Source organism: Atta cephalotes (assembly GCF_000143395.1).
Source record: "Atta cephalotes unplaced genomic scaffold scaffold00019, whole genome shotgun sequence".
In the NCBI taxonomy this organism is placed as follows: Eukaryota; Metazoa; Arthropoda; class Insecta; order Hymenoptera; family Formicidae; genus Atta; species Atta cephalotes.
The window spans coordinates 658540-676545 of record NW_012130083.1 but is presented as its reverse complement, the minus strand read 5'-3'; the positions used below and the strand labels follow the sequence as shown (position 1 = coordinate 676545).

The following is an 18006-nucleotide window of genomic DNA, read 5'->3' as shown; positions in this document are numbered from 1 at the left end:
GTTGTGTGTGTGTGTGTGTGTGTGTGTGTGTGTGTGTGTATGTGTGTAGCTCTTGATGAGTTTTCATCTTAATCACTTCAAATATAACTTTAACATGGTCTTCTCATTCTTTACTGTTTACAAAAGACAAAGCTGCAGAGGACATTTACAATACTAATATTTACGAGTCGATATATAATATTAATTTTCCAATTGGCTCGCGTTCTTTAAGTACAAGCAGTTCCGTTGTAAGAGTCGTTAGCTGGTCCGTAAACATAATTATAAATAAAAACTCACCGGCGGTAGGATAGTATCTCTCAAAGGGTCCACCGCGTTTAATTGGAGTAAGCGTGTGCGACCGTGTAGCGGTTGCTGCTGTCTGCAACGCCGTTTCCAATTCCTTGGCCAACTATCATAACCGGCCACCATCATCATCATCACCATCATCATTATCACCATCGCCATCATCATGATTATTATCATCATTATCATCATCAAGCCGAACCAATGAGAATTGAACAGAACAAAGACACTATCTTGTAAAACGGAAGCGCTACACTCCTTGTTGTTAAGGAAGCTAAAAAAAGGTGTTAATCTGGCAAGCCATGATATATGGCAAGGCTTATTTTTGTCCAACAAAATGATACGTAACAAGCGGTAAAAAACGGAGAAAGGTAGCTGTGTCTGTGTATGATTGTATTATCGTATGACGGAGCCGTACGATTAAAAGTAACGATCCAAAAAAACCTATACTGAAGAAAAACATTCTGATTGAATCAACAAGAAGTATCAACAAATAAAACGGATCATATCATTAGAATTCTGGTTAATTGAATTTTTTGCTTCATTGGAATGTTTGATATAGATTTAACAAATATTTGATTTGCATCTTTTGTAGTTGAAATTGGTTGAATCAAAAAAAAATTTCAATAATGCAACAAGACTTTTTTCTAGCGTACAAATCTAAGAATCTAATAATTTTGGGATTTAAGGATTTATACATTGAAATATATTTCAAAAAAAGAAATAAGCCATTATGAAAATAATATTTTAAATTTCATAGATATATATCTGTAAAAATAATACGTATATATTTTTTAATTCTAAGTGGCAAAATCTCAATTTTTAATTAGTATTGTGTTCCATGGTATGAAATATTAAACGAAATCTTAATACACATAAGAGAGAAAGAAAAATATAGATAAAAGAAATCAATAATAATAATGCCATTGTTTATATGGACTTCTGACAGAAGTTAAATTGTTCGTATAGAAGTCTATGTTTACATCAGCTTCTTTGATTTCACAGCGAATTATTCTTAGATTTCATAACGAAATACGCCCTGTGCATTGCAACAGTCGCCTAAGAACTTTTATTCGTACGACTGAAGAAAGGCAAGAGAATAATTATAAATACACATTCAAATATTATGTATTTGAATGAATGGCACTTTTGTTATGAATGAATTGAGTGCTGGAAAAATTTGGGCTAAACGTAACAGTGCTGGAAATAAAATTAAGTCAGCATTCCTGGCAAGCGGCCTATCCTAAATATCTATTAGTAACAGTCAATAGCAATATTGTAATTCTCTATGCCAAATATTTCACGAAAATCTACAAGTATGTAAAGTATGTAGTTGTGTTAGGAGAAACGAGGAACACAAAATCTAATTGAGGGAAAGCATTTTTCTACCTGATAGTGTCAGATAGAGGTCATATATGGTTCCTCGTCTTACAGGCGGTAAACGCTTGCTGCGCTGGCTGTTCAAAGCCATGGCAACATCAGCTTCCAAGTATCGCCACTGCTACAACGTTCTGTCAGTTATGTCATATTTCCTACTTTCGTTATAAAAAAAAAATTTCTGTACAAGATATTAAAATACATAGTTCAAGACTGATAGATACATTTAATGTTCAGAAACTGAATAAAGAATATATTTAATCGAAAAATAAACTTCTTAATGTTATGTGTATTTTTTCTACTTTTTAGATATAAAAACTATCTTATCAATTAAATACGATAAGATAATCTTTTCCTCACAATACTGAAAAAATTTATATTCACTCTGTAAATAAACAATTTCAAATCATTAAGTGCAAATGCAAATAAAGACAAGTAAATGGTCAGTTATAGACAGATTAAAAATCTTAATTCAAAAATAAAAAAAAATTAATCATCACTCTATGATGAATTTAAATTAATGGATGTTTCTCTCTCGGCAATACTTGAACAATAAGCCTTCCTAAACATATAATCGAATAAATTATAGAAAGACCAAACGAAAATCGCATCTCTGATTAAGATTATATAAGTATTTATATAGTAGTTTTATTATATGTATATATATGTATATATATATATGTATATATATGTATATAAGAAATTATATGTATAAGATTATATGTATATAACATTATATGTATATAAGAAATTTATAGTAAACGCATGACAGGATAACAATACAACCAAGAAACAATAACTTAACACTAAACTAAAACATAAGCTAAAAATAAAGATAAAATCTAATAAATACAGGAAACGAGGTCATGACTCTGATAATAAATCCTTTACATGATAATAAATCCGAATCATTCTATAAACTTGAACATATTAACTCGAATCTGTAAATTGTTCATTCTATAAATCGCTTTATTGATACAAAAATGTTTATCAATATAAAATTAATGTCTGACAAAAATATATTTTGTTATATAAACTTTAAGATTAACAGTACACTTCTATTTTCTACATTTATGTGATAACTGATATTTTTATCTACAAATAATTGTAATTATAGTATCATTAACTCCTAATAAAGACAAGTCACACTTACATTATTAAAACAGAAAATTATTTTTAATTTGAATAAGATCAATTTCTCAAACTTAGAGAAAAAATACCGTAAAATTCAATCTTACAATTACTTACGGTAAAATTGCGATAAAATGGTAATTTATTGGTAATTTTGATAAAAATTTGTTTCTTATAATTTTATCACAATAGATATTATATTTTCGTTCTTATGTATATAATTTTAAAATTAGATGATATAAATATTTTTTTCTTCTATTTCTATCATTTAATTAATTAATTATTTAATTTATTTAAAATTTAAAATTTAATAACTATAAAATTAAAATCATATGATAGATAAAATTATTTTTAATATCTTGTGATTTTTCAAACATTTTACATGATCATTTACATGATCTTTTTCAGTAGGGTATAATTTAATTGGAATAAAACTCACGTTGTCAATTAATATAAATATAATTAATATATTTTTGTTTGATATATTATTTTTGTTTTTATTCTAGTAAAAACAGTTGCTAAAAAGTAAAATAGCAAGCAAATAAAAGTATTATAATAAATTTATAAGGTATGAAAAATATAATATAAGATTATCTACCTATTACACTTTTTGTTTGCAAAATTAAAAAATTTATTTAAAATTTTTCTATTTACTACGTATGCTATAAGTTTAGAAGATATAAAAAATATAATTAACTTTTTAATTTTCAAGGACTACTGTACCTGTCACACCTTTTGTTTTAAAAATTTTAAAACATTTATTTGAAGTTTCTCTAGTTACTACGTATTTATATGTCTTATATTTCTTAATTATTCATCAATATGTAATTATGTAATATTGAAATGAAAATTTAAATTAAATAAAGTGTTTTTCAACTTTTTAACTTAATGACTAAATATTCTTAAATCAAATTACTTTATCTTTATAATTTTTTTAAATTACCATTTTACCAGCCTCCATAAATTATTGACTAATTTACTGTAAATTACCGAGTAAATTATTGTAAAATTTGGTCATTTTCATCACTCAAACTGTATAAAATATTTTTTATTCAGTTTATAAGCATGATTACATCCCTTAAGTCTTGAACTTATTTCTTTAATATCCTGCATTTTATTGTTTCATGTTTTACTTTAATCTCAAATTTTATCACGTAGCGATTGATACGCTAAGTGTAATTAAATTTGTCTTGATCAGATTTGTTGCAATTCTCTAATGAAAATGTTAGTTACTTTTTCTTTCTCTCTGAGAATTGATAAGTTGCCATTTGATTTATCTTTATTTTGTTTCTTAAGACTTTGATAAAAACCCTGCCTAGAAGGAGTGGTGTTTATCAAAAGCACTAGCATTTGCTTTGCAACAGATATTTCTTGTCATCCAGATTGTTTATCAAGTTCATTAAATACCTCAAAAGTTAAGAGCGCCTCCTGGTCGTCCTGCTTGTAATACTCGATGTTTAATGTAATCAGACCCTCTGTATACCCTCTGACAGTGATTAGACTGCCTCTGGGTCCCGTATATAAAATGAGCAAACTGCCGTCGATGTTAGATTCTGTCAATGGCTTGAGACCGGTGAAATGTTCTGCTAGTACGTTTGCAATCGCTGATTTCAAACCCGATCGTTTCTCCATATCGGCGATCACGCTACTGGACACTGTGAAGTCCAGGAGTACGGTATGGGCCACCATTGCTTCTACAATGTATGAAGATATTTATAGGATGCAAAGTCAATCCGAAAAAAGAGACATTATGCCTCATACACTTAATTATTCAAGGCTTTGTTACACGGGCAATAAATCGTCCTATTAACAAATCACGAGCTACGTAAAATTTCAGCGTGCAAAGTAATCTTTTTTTTTTTTAAGTTAATATACTTTACACGTCCATTCAAGAATAGAATAGCAACCAACGGTGGTGGCATGAAATGTCCTTAATGTCGTCATCGCTCAGGAAAACACATTACATAATTAATCCCATAGAAAACAGGAATGTTGCCAGTGTTGGTATAGTGCGATAAATAATGTAACACTGAGTAGCCATCGATATTCAGTAAATTAGCGGATGATTCATTAGCCGCCGGTCGTTAACTTGTCTATACTCACGTAATTGTGCGATAATGTTTATTGCTCGGTCTGATCAGAAGCACGTCAATGTGTTACTCCCAGGCATGAAAGAATGACGCATGCACACACTGGCACAGAATTATGCGCAGGTTATCGGATGCGCACGAGGATTTCGCGTGACGGAACTTCATCTAGCGAAGATTGACGAAAATTAACGAACCGTTTCGATTCTCTTCGACTGCTGGCGCAAATCGATGTTGCGATATCTCGAAGCTTGACGACCGATTTAAATCCGCGGATTAAAAAACGCGTAGAGATCAGGTTTGGGAACATATCACCACAGTAGGGACATTCCGTGTCGGCACCTTTGATCTCCACGTAGTCACGTGAGCATCCGCCATGTTAACGTTTGAAAAATCCAAGACTGAAAGAGAATATAATATCCCTTAAGTAATAATGTAATCTCACACTAAAAAATTTTACAAAAATTTTACAAAAATATTAACTAATAAACAAAATTAATTTGAAAATAGTAAGCTCTAGTAAATAAATCAAATTTATTAAAAATAACTAAATAAAAATGTTTCAATTATTATTAAATAATTATGAAACATTTTAGTTATTTTTCGTAAAAAAATATCAAAAATATAATATAAATTTTACTTACATAAATATAGATATAAAAAATGAAAAAAAATATTATATTTGTGGTTTTACGTAATTAAACATAATTATAAAAGTATATTAATAAATAATTATGTATATTGTATATTGTATTATGTAAATTTTTTAGAAATATTTATGGCTCAGCTCTTAAATTGTTTTCTTTTGTCAAATATCTGCTCACACCGTTTTTTAATTGCAAACTATTTCAGTTTTTAATAAAACTGAAAAGTTTTTGGAGTTATTCCTAATCAACAATATATACTTTAAAACTTCAAAAACTTAAAAACATTGTTTTTTATTCAATAAGATTAATAAATTAGAGGTTAGGGTTATGTTAAAGATATCATACAAATTTGATACGTATTCTATGTATGATACGCATTTATACGTATCATATGTATCAAACTTCCAAAATGTGTATCAAATCAATCCTGCGTAGGGCTCACCATTGCTTAAAAATCGTTTCATCCCTGTTGTTTGTCAAATATGAAACGAAGACAAACGATGCTCATGAATATTGTCAGCATGAATCGAACCACGGCCTTGACATAATCGATTGAGTGTTACATTTGATTAATTGTATTTGCTATTCAGCAGAATTGACCAATCATGATTAATCGGAGTTGATAAGACTGGTCCGTCGTGTATCTCAAGAAACATTTGATCGCGTTGCTTACACTTTTTGCACTTAGCATCTTCGTTCTCTCTCTTTTCAATGCCTCAATATATATTTATTCCTTTTTAAATGTAAACATTTTTAGGAATTTCAAGTCATGCGAATAAAACTTTATTACAAATTCATTACAGTGTATGATATTCAGTAGTTGATATTCATAGCCGGTTCTTATTTCAAGAGCGTTTTAAATAATGTCTTAAGGATTATTCGAGATCGTCTTAAGTTCAGCCTTGAAATGTCAATCACAGGACATTTTAGCATCTTAAAGGATCCTCTAGAAATCGTAGATGATCGTGGAGTCTCAAGTCGAAATCAATCATAATCAAAATATAAGAATATTCGATTAGAATTGGTCAGTTTCCTACGACTTAAGATTCCATCGTCTATGACTTCTATGTAGAGGGCCCTTTAAGATGCTAAAATGTCCTCTGATTGATTCATAACATCTCAAGGCTGAACTTAAGATCTTGAATAAAAGGGCTATGAATATCAGCCATAATTATAATATTGAACATCAATTTAACCGTGTGCGATGTTTTTCAATCATACCATGACACAGGAATGCATCATGCGTTGCATATTAACGATAAAAAAAAACTTCTTAAATTGTTTATTTTTAATGAAAATAATATGAGGCTAAACTTTTTTTAAACGTCGCAATGTATCGTAGATGCGAATAAAAAAAAGTTATAATCACGTATAAGAAAAGGCGCAAAATACGAAAATAAAAGATGTAAGTAATAGCTTTATTTTAAGTCATTAGAGCTTATCCAATTAAAAAATATTCATTTTTTACTACATGATCTCTTTATAAAAACACTAACATATCTTATATACATGTGCGGTAAAACGTCTATTTAATATAAAATATAAACAATTTGTATAATATATGTAAAACTGAAAATATTATACAAGATTATTTTTATCTTTCATTGTGTTATAAGAAAAAGCAATTATAATATAAATTAGAAAATGTATCCTATGGATGCATTTGAAGACGCTGCGTGATATCGATGATGTTACAACTACTCCTCCATGTAATTATATTCCTGCAACAATATATGCATTTGTTCTTTTCGTTTTTTTTAAATTTATATGATATCCGATGGAATTGTTTTCTTACTAATCGACGTATAGAAAAGAACACACAATGATGATACTTGAAATATTATATTTTAAATCTCTACCAAACACCCAAATATCATTCACAAAAGTTAAACAATTTCTAAAAAGTAATCATTTATAGCTGTATATAGTACACGCAATTTCATTTTACCTTAATTATAAAAATATAAATCAATATTAAATTATTATATTAACACTCTCCGAAAACTTATATGTTATTTTGAACCATGATAATTACTTTCTTTGCTCTTCCTGTACCATCTTTCGCACAACTAAGCCTATTTATGCAAATATATTTTATTCAATAATTACAATGATAATAAGCTACTCTATTAGCCCATTTATATATATATATAACATAAAATGAGTTTAATATCTTTTCTGTACCTTCATTATAGCTTTAATTCCAAATGTGGCGAGCATCCCGAGACCAAACATAAGTATATACGGTATATATTTCAAAAGGGGTAGACTAGGTCTTCTTGCGACCAAAAGTTGGAGCAACTTCAAGTTTGCATCGGAATAAGGTGGAAAACGGGATCTAAAAACATTTTCTGCTTAAAACTAACTAAAATATTACTGAAATATTAATATATTAAAATTCATCCCTTAAAATATAAAAGTATCTTATTATATAAAAAAGAATTTATTTACTTGGCCAAGATTTCTGCAATTTTGTTATAATTCCGAATCAAACAACCTTTCTTATGCGTGAATGTGTCGAATGTGAATTTTCCATGGTAGGCTCCTATACCAGAATAACCTACTCCTCCAAAAGGTAGAGTATCAACTGAGAAAATAATATACATTAATAGAAAATAATATACATTAATAATGCATAGAATTATGTAACAAAGAGAAAACGATAATTTAATATTAATGGTTATAAACGTAATTATCGCTTTTAGATTTGATAATTTTTTAAACTTTATTTATTTTAATCAATTTGGATTGAAGATTTTATGTTAATAGTTCTAAATTATAAATAAAGCAGTTAAATGTTACAAATATTAAAAATAAAAATATTAAAAATGTATAAAAGATTCATCATAGATTCAAAAAAATTTAATGAAAAATAAGAAGAGTATCAGTTTTTAATAAATGTTAAGAATGCAATAATTTTTAAATAACAAATAATTAAAATTGACCATTAAACTCCCATTTCCACACAGATTTAAAGATATATCAATAGTATGTATAACAATATTATATAGCAATATATTTATACATATATTATGTTCTTAATATTCGGATATAATATGGATAAGTCCTCAATTCCATTACTATTTAAATTATTTTAAAATTATTTTAAAATCAATGTAGATTTTGTGCAAAATCTAATATAATTAAGCAATAAAATAAAAATAAAAACATATATTGCAGGATACTACTCATTCAACATTTAGCGACCCAATCTAAAGAAAGCACATCCACATCTAATAACATGCCACATCTAATAACATTTTCTGTTGATATAGAAGCAACGTAATGTTGTTTGAAAAAAAGCAAGAACATACAGAATATACAGAATATACAAATAATTTGTTGTAAAAAGAAACTTTTTATAACATTACTAGAAAAACTACCTGCTGCTTGTAATATCGTATCATTGACATTAACGCCACCACTAGATGTATTATTAATGAATAAAGATACAGTTCCTTTGTCCAGACTAAATAAATATAATGATAATGGCTTCTCCCTATATGTTAATCAAGGTAAGAATATTAATATCATTTCTTTTTGTGAAATGTGTATGTTTATTCGCATATGTTGTGAATGCATACGCTCATGATATGAAGTAATGTGTGTTTGTTCGCGTGCATGTATGTGCATTCGCGCGTTGCTAATAATAATGAATACTCGAAAACACATTATAATTGCAGATCGCCAAGTTTGTTAACATTAGTTTGTTTCAATATTAATGATATATGATTCTAACTTTTCTTCATGTCAATTTTATGTTACTATTTGAATATGGATATTCATAATTCTATAGCCACCACCATTTCCAGGTATGTACATCTTATTTATCTTATTAATTTAATAGTATAAAATATGTAAAACGCACTCAAAATAAAAAAAATAGAAACAATTTATATATAATTTATATTATATATTATATATGAATAATTTACATATGAATATCTATATATGAATAATTTATATATGAATAGTTTATATATGACAATATGAATCTATCTTATAATATGAAAGGAAGATACAAGTTCTTCACCAGCCATCACTTAAATTAACCTAAACCAATCTAAACCAAAAGAAGGAAACGCGCATGCAATACGTTTTAATTAAAGAAAAGAATAAAATTCACATGCTAATAAAGAAAACATTATACATAAAAAAACGTATTCCCTTATAAGCAGAATTAAAAAATCAATTTGTATATCTATTCAATCGCATTTGCAGAATCTACATTCTTTTCCGAAAAAAAAAAGAAAAAAAAGAGTTTTTTTTGTCAATTTCGATAAATATTAAAAAACAAATAATATAAAAAAACCAAATAATATTGTAAATCTGAATCGTATCTATAAAAGCAAAAAAATTGTGGAGGGATGGTCTCTAAAACAAAGTTTTTCTTTCACCGAAATTCTTAAATAATAAATAAACCCGATAAAAATAATAGTTCCGTCACCTAAAATCCGGACTCACCGGCATATTGTAATACCGTGTCATTGACACATACGGCTCCGCTGCTGACTTGGTCTATAATTAGATCTTGTACCCCCTTGCTCGTGGAAAATACGTACAGTACAAGTGGGCTTTCACTAGATGCGAAAAACTAATTACTTCGTGCCATTCGCTCGTATAATAGTGAAATCGTGAAGTGAAATACGAATGAACGAAAGAATATAGGTAAAAGTTTACCTCACGGAATTTTTTTCGATTATATTTGCGCGGAGAATGAAATTTTCTGAGTGAGAGATTATAAAGAAATTCGAATGAATGAAAATGTTATGAAAATGTCTGATTATATAATAAAAAAAAAAAAAAAAAAAAAAATAAGCGGAAAGAATAATTACGCGGATTTATTTTTCATAATCACTTAATATCGCTATTAAATAACATACCGACTATTGATGAAATTTATTGCTTCGTATGCATTATTAATATTTATTATAGGCAATAATGGTCCAAATATCTCCTCTTGCATGATGGAATCCGTTGGTTTGATATTAACTAGTACTGTAGGTGAAATAAATTTTTCTGCAGGATTCACGTCGCCACCAATGGCAATTTTGCTTTTATCATTTAAATAATTGACAAGCCGCCTAAAATACAGAGAAAATAATTATTATTGATTAATTTATCAAATTGTAAACTGTTTTAAAATTTGTAATCATTATCGGTCTTATGAACGATTATATTAAATATTTGGACATAAAACTTACTGATAATGTTTGTCCGAGATAATGCGTGCCAAATCGGGACTCTCACGTGGATTATCACCATACCATTCGTGTAAAATCTTTTTGGCTTCTTCAATAAATTTTTTCTGTATTTCGGGTGTACATAACATATAATCGGGTGCGATACAAGTTTGACCTACATTGATGCATTTACCCCATAAAATGCGTTTTGCTGCCATAGATATATCTACTGTGTTATCTATGTATACGGGACTGCAAATCAGTGTTATTTAGTGCAATTTCATTCGAAAAAAAAAAAAAAAAATTTTTTTTTTTTTAGGGAATATAAATAATTGCATTTTATACGTATTTCGATGTTTTGGAGATACCTTTTTCCACCCAACTCTAATGTAACAGGTGTGAGAAACTCATTAGCAGCTTTCCGTATGATTTTTCCAACAGCAGAGGATCCAGTATAAAAAATATAATCAAAACGTTGTTTGAGTAGCTCTGTCGTTTCTGAGATTCCTCCCAGTATTACACGGCAACTATCCTGTTTACAGTAAACATGAATCATATCATTATTTTTTTCCAATGAGAAAAACCTTCAACATACATATAGAGGTAATTTTATCTTATTCAGAATGTCAATATATTGTCTGGAAAGTTCGTGCTGATTTTGAAAGAAAATTGAAACGCAGAAGATTTAAATTTTTAATTTCATTTATTAAATTTAAATCTTTTGCAGCACGAACTTTCCGGACAACCCAATATTTCTGGAATATAAATCGTAGTGTTATAATCGTAGTGTTATAATCGTAGTGTTTTTCAAACTAATACATGTAATTACATAGAGAAGGAAAAATAGAGGAAAAATAACTTTTCCTCCATTCTTCAATGCGTAGTTATTATGAGTTACGCAACAAAGTGCTTTATAAAATTCAAATCCATGGTCTATCTCCTTTAACTTAAGAAATAAACCAAAATTATGTAATTTATGATGAAATATCTTAGGAAAGTACATGAAAGTACATTGCAAATTCACGAATATAAAAAACTGCTATGTTAAAACTCTCATAAAACTTAAATTTACCTTTGTGATTTTTTATTACAGCAGTTTATAAAAATAGAATTTAAATTAAATATAAAAAGTAAAATATGAAGATTTAAAATTAATGTTAAGTTGTTGTAATATACGTACATTATACGTCTATGATCCATAAAGATATTGCTAATGAATTAGCATGTATAAATGAACATATAATTTTAGCAACATGTTTTATTCAGTATCATTATTAATATAAGTATGACTTAATTCAGTCAAGTCAATCCTTTAGATTTTATAAAATGCTGCTGTTTGTATATAAAATAAAAATCATAAATACATATTAAGCAATATTTTTTTAATTAAAAAAAGCTTTTTTAGTTGTAATATCTTAATTCATGAATTTTGGGTCTTGGAATAATTATAATTATAATAAACAAATATTCTCGTACAGTGTCTAAATATTTCGGAACGGTATCGTATAAAAATTTCGTCGTAGCCATCGCAATTTCGGACGGTTTTACAATCACGCAATTTCCAGCTGCAATAGCGCCCATCATAGGTAGTATACATAGTTGAAGAGGATAATTCCATGCACCCATAACTAATACAACTCCATAAGGATCTTTCCGGATTTCTACTACATCAAAAAAGTGCGCAAGTGACTTGCGCGGCTGTAAAATATTGCAAGTTTCAGTATTCGCTCTCCACTGTCCAGACTGTTAAAGTTATTTAACGAATAAAAAAATCTATTCTTATGTAATAAAAAATCGTATTCAGGTTATACCTTTTCTGTTGCTGCCCATTCTTTAATATTCATGAGCATGTATTTAATCTCTTGGATTGTATAATTGATTTCCAATGCAAATGATTCGAATTTGCACTAAAAGTTACATCGAATACAGAACATTACTAACATTATAAACATAATAAACATAATACGAACATTATGAACATAATACGATTAGGTTAATAATAAAGTGATTATCCTTATAATCATACTCTATGCAAATCTGATGTAAATGCTGCTGTAAGTTCTGAAGCATTTTCAGTTAACATAAGTATAAGCTGTTTTAATTGTTTGATTCTCCATTCTATCGGCCTTGTTTTTCCACTGTTAAACGTATCCCGTGACTGCTGAACTAACTGTAATCATTTTTACGTAAACAAATCATTAATCCAAATAATGTTTTTCTACAAGAAAGAAGATATTGTATGATTTGTATAATTAATACTCTAAGTAAATTAATTAAATTATGCATTAAAAAAATAAAATTCTTATAAATCCAATTAATTTACTTACATCAGCATAATTTATAGGTATTTGTTTATCATTTGTTTGTGCTGAAACAAAATATATTATTTAAGATAAATAAGCAACGTCCCTCGATTTCAATTATTATTATAACATAGAACATAAGATATTCGGCCAGGTTACACATATCTTAATATAAATGCTAAGAAAATTTATATAAATTGATTTATACATTGAATTAATCTTCATTACGAGTGTAAAAAGTAATTAACTTAATTAATAAGTAATTAACTTATAGAAATAATAATAATAATTCATATAAAGCAAAATAATTCCGTTTATGACTTAAAATATGTTTATCTTAAATATATGACAAGTCAAATTTCAAGATAAATTTTTAAACACGTTTCTAGGTGAAAAAGATGCAAATAATAAATACTAAATGTCGTATTATCAATTGATTTGTAAATTTTAAATTGTAATTTAGTTTTTGCTTGAATAATTAGTTAAATCTAGATTTAATTAATTTAATATCGACTACGTTCAGTAGAAAAATCAGCTTTGCAACTGTCACAAAATTCATTAATATGATTGGTTTATACATTAGATCCAGTGAAAAACTAGATTTAATAGAAGAGAAAGACGCGTTTGTATCTAATCTATTAAAGGCTATCTTTCAGATTAAAGCGCGACATACAAAAACATTAATATATAAAAATACTTTTCAGATAAGATTGATAAGTATATGTGTTCGAACAAGAAATAACGACTCAAAAATTCGAGAGAAATTTAACATTATAAATTTAAAAAAATTGTAAGAAGAAATAAAAAAAAATTTTTTTAAATTGCAAAAGAGATAAAAAGTGAATTTTATTTTTAAGGAATAATCGAAATAATTAATTTAGAAGCTGATCTCTCTGCGTAAAATCAAAATTCAATCGAGGAAAATTATATCCTGAAGTTATCTTATGTCAATGTAACATTTCCTAGAACGTATATCTGCTCATTTTCAGTGCTAATGTTTTCTTAGCGGGAGCACGAAACAGAGAAAGGATGCGAGACATTTAAACATGCAAAGGATCAGTCAATCTCGTACAAAAACAAACATGTTTTTCTTCGATGTGACTTCCATCTTACATACACAGGTTGACAATTAGAAAGTTGCTGAAATTACTCAGTTATTTTATAATAAATGAGCAAAAAATGAAATGAATTAAACACTATTCTGCAGTAGAGATCCGTTTTTCTTATATTCCTTAGCGTAAAGTGAAAAGAGAATAGATATTAGACTCGTAAAAATAAAGATAATGAAATTAAAAAATGAAAAAGGTCAAAAATTTGCATATTCAGTGTTTAGAAAATCTCAGTAGAAGCGATCATTTTCATAAAAGAGTTTTTCAAAGATACAGCTACTTGTACAGTTAAATTAAAGTTTCTTTCATCATTCTCTGAAACGATATCTTTACTATCGTTGGCTGATATTATAAAATTTGAAACAAAATGCAAATTTTAATATCGAACAACAATAATAAAATTTAAGTTTAGTAAAATTCGTCGAATCGGAGAAAAATATAACACCACAAACAATTGAATAAAAAAAAGGAATAAAGAAGATTGTAAAAAATATTATATTCTCTGGACTTTGAAACCCTCTTATCCAATTAAGAGATAAATAATTGACTATTGCAGACGTTTCAACAATTAATGTAAAATTTCTCCTTTCTCTTTCTCTCCTAAGATAAACTGTACTTCAATCACGTTCAATCGTAATGGTTGATTCAATTACCGAATAAATAATTTAATCAGAGATTTGTGAAAGAGGCTCTCATATCTATTTTTATCAAAGTAGATTAACTTTTTTATATCTCTTCTTAATTCTTAGAAAAAGATACAAAGTAAGTTAAAATGAGATTAAAGTTAATATATTTTGGATATGCTTGTTTTTATTAATGTAGATTAATTTTATGCATGCATTTTACGCATGATCGAATTAACTCTTCATCTTTTCTAATTCTTACACTCAGAAAAAGATGTCTAAAAATACATTTGTGAGAAATATATTTATTACATTGAAATAAATATTTATTAAATATTAGTGAAATATAATTTTATTCCTAGCAAGTAAGCCATCTATTTTATTATTTTTTTCAATTAATGAGATATATTTCATAGAAATGTATATTTCGTCATCACAATCAAATTTCGTAAGTAACATTTGTTTCCATATTTTGACATTTTTTTTTCAATTTTTCAATTTTTTCATGTATTTCTAGATAGCTAAATAACAATATATTGCTGTCACTTATTCCGCATTCAATTTCACCAAACTAAAGCCAAGGTGTTTCCACAAACTATCTGTTTTTCTGATGTCACGTAAAGTCTTCCTTAGAATTCAGCAAACTGTGGCAAGTTGTCATCATGTTTGCATGGCGTGCTGTCAGTTTGTTGTCAACGTGACGAATTTATTATTTCTTAATGTGTATACTTTTACAACAATTTCGTAAACTCATGAAATTAATATTTGCCCTCCTGACTGCTAATTGAGTTCATACTAGATTCCAATGACAGCAAAACAGCAAATTGTTGACAAATTGAAAACAATACATGCAATGCATCAATTTGTTCCATGCTAAATCTCGCTTGGCTATTTGGGTTAGAAGACAAAGAATAAATTAAATCGAGATTAAAGTTGATCTATATTGAAAATAATCATTGCATTATTAATATTCAAAAATATATTTAATAGTTTTTTCTATCCTTTTTTATAACATTTATTTTTACAAGTGCACATACACTGAAAAAATATTCTACATTTAGTTAGTTATTTATATGAATAATATTAATTAAATATTTACCAAAATATAAAAATATTTATTTTGTATAAAAACCAAAGAAAATTAATCTGATTTAATAATCATTTTTTTTGTTGAGTAAATATTTATTTATCGTAAGTAAATGTTTGCTGGTTATTCAAATAAATATTTATTAAAATTTAGCACATTTTTTCTTCAGTTTTGTATATTCAATATTCGAAAATAAATTCAAATTGAAAATTGCAATTTATTTTATCTGAATTCGTTTCGTATTCTGAATTCGCGTTTTAGAATGAGAGGTTGGATGAAAATTAAAATCTGAAAGCATAAATTCGTGTTTGTTCATGAATAGGTATTAAACATGAATAGGGTATTGTATTTCTTTCGCACTAATAAGATGTTAATAAAAAAAATATTTTGCAAAGCAAGTTCAATTTATTCAATTTTATTCATTTATTGTAAAATCATTAAATTTTAAACTTTTTCGTTGCCATTCAACATAACAATGCAAAGTGAGACAAATTTATTGATGCGTTAACATAATTTCTGCATATTCACGATTATTACGACAGCAGACAAGCGCACGATACAACAAATAAAAAATTATGGAAGACTTTTTATTATTCGCTTTTATCGTTTTGTTTATTAGCAGGTAATTATCAACGGTAATTCATAATTATTCAAATAAAACTTTATTACAAAATCATACTTTTTATTTCGCTTTTATAAAATTTAATTCCGACATATTTTACATCTTAATGGCACGTTAAAATTCGATAATTTTATACAAACAAAGAAATGGAACAAAGGAATAGATTCGAAAACGAATCCGAGAACCAAAGCCACGAAATGTAGGCAAGAAGATCATGGAAGATCGGTTGATAGTTGATTTTACAGATCAAGAGACGAGTCCACTAAACGAAACGAAATGAAAATGTCAAAATCACAAAAGCGATTGTCCTTACCCATGTTCGCGAACACTGCAGGACTAGTAGATGCTTATTGTTCACTTTAATAATAAAAGTGTAAACGAGACACAAAGTAGGTGATCACAACCTTCCGTGTGTAGTTACAGTCGGCGCGCTACTACATACTAATCTCCTTCGCTATATAAGCCTCAAAATACTACGTAAGAGATCATGAATATGAATGGAATTTGATTCTTGATCTTATCTCTTTGTGTTCCAGAAAAGTGGGGCGAAGGAAGAGTGGAGAAGGTGGTCTCTTCCTTGCGAAAGAAGTAAAGAGCGCCATTTCGGGAATAAAAATAACAATATAACTGACAACTGTCGGACAGTTGGATTGTGCGCGAATTTATCAGCAATAAATAAAAAACAGTACGGTTCGTTCGGAGAAGGGTGCAGCGGTTTACCGCCAGAGAGCGCCATGTGTCAAGAAAGCTTAGGCGGAGGAGGGGCTCGGCGAAAGTGAAGGGTAGAATTATTAGAAATCAAAGGTCGATTCGCGGGATGAAAACGATTCGAGTCTCGGGAAATGGTTGTTTTCGCATTTCCCTGCATGGAGTGTTCCAGGTAACACAGGTGTGTTACGCGTTACTTTCTCCCGGAAGCCTCTCGCTCGATTTGTAATAAGTTTTCTTTTTTCCACAGCGCGTCTTACCCAGCAAATGAGAATGGATTAAAATGGATTGAAATTTTTTTATATCCGAATGCATATTTTTTAAATAGCGAATACTTTTTTTGGGATTTAATTGGATTCAATTTGATTGAAAAACTGTATTTCCTATTGAAAATTTTGAATTGAACAGTATTCACAATATGTATATTTTGCACAGAAAAAGCTAATATTATTTTTAGATTGAAAGGCATAGAGATATGCTCCATGCAATTCCTATAAATGAATAAAAATGCATTCAGGATTGAAAAATGTTCATTTTAACATTCATGAATATTTTTGAAAATCTGAATCCATTTCAATTCATTTCAATCCATTCTCGTTTGCTGGATATAATCTTTTCTGCGATGAAGTTAGTCGGCATTTGATCTACTCTCGATTAGATGTTCGATTTCTCAATGTTCTTATTTTTCAAGAAAAATCTTTTTTGAGGATGATCTCTTTGACCAAATTTCGAATGATTAACTTAATCGGCACTATTTATATTTATATTAAGTAATACGAATAAAACTATTAAATTAATTAATAGAATTTAATGTATTGAAGAAAAAAATGAAGAATAATAAGGAACA

General features: G+C 28.0%; 2 protein-coding genes across 2 annotated transcripts in view; both read right to left on the bottom strand.

Moving 5' to 3' along the window:
* LOC105618948 (spermine synthase) overlaps window positions 1–4479 on the bottom strand; it is a 7372-nt gene extending 2893 nt beyond the window's left edge. Inside the window, exons 1-2 of the mRNA XM_012200479.1 lie at window positions 4198–4479; window positions 277–388 (exon numbers count right to left, since the gene is read on the bottom strand). Of these exons, the coding sequence (XP_012055869.1) occupies window positions 277–388; window positions 4198–4479 (394 nt within the window). The remainder of the gene's footprint in view (window positions 1–276; window positions 389–4197) is intronic.
* Window positions 4480–6928: 2449 nt separating this feature from the next.
* Window positions 6929–18006, bottom strand: part of LOC105618947 (aldehyde dehydrogenase, dimeric NADP-preferring) — a 20542-nt gene continuing 9464 nt past the window's right edge. The window contains exons 3-13 of the mRNA XM_012200478.1: window positions 13035–13075; window positions 12734–12877; window positions 12519–12614; window positions 12184–12405; window positions 11076–11239; window positions 10729–10959; window positions 10408–10608; window positions 9989–10104; window positions 7976–8111; window positions 7709–7862; window positions 6929–7245 (exon numbers count right to left, since the gene is read on the bottom strand). Coding sequence (XP_012055868.1) covers window positions 7222–7245; window positions 7709–7862; window positions 7976–8111; window positions 9989–10104; window positions 10408–10608; window positions 10729–10959; window positions 11076–11239; window positions 12184–12405; window positions 12519–12614; window positions 12734–12877; window positions 13035–13075 — 1529 coding nt within the window. The 3' untranslated portion in view covers window positions 6929–7221. The remainder of the gene's footprint in view (window positions 7246–7708; window positions 7863–7975; window positions 8112–9988; window positions 10105–10407; window positions 10609–10728; window positions 10960–11075; window positions 11240–12183; window positions 12406–12518; window positions 12615–12733; window positions 12878–13034; window positions 13076–18006) is intronic.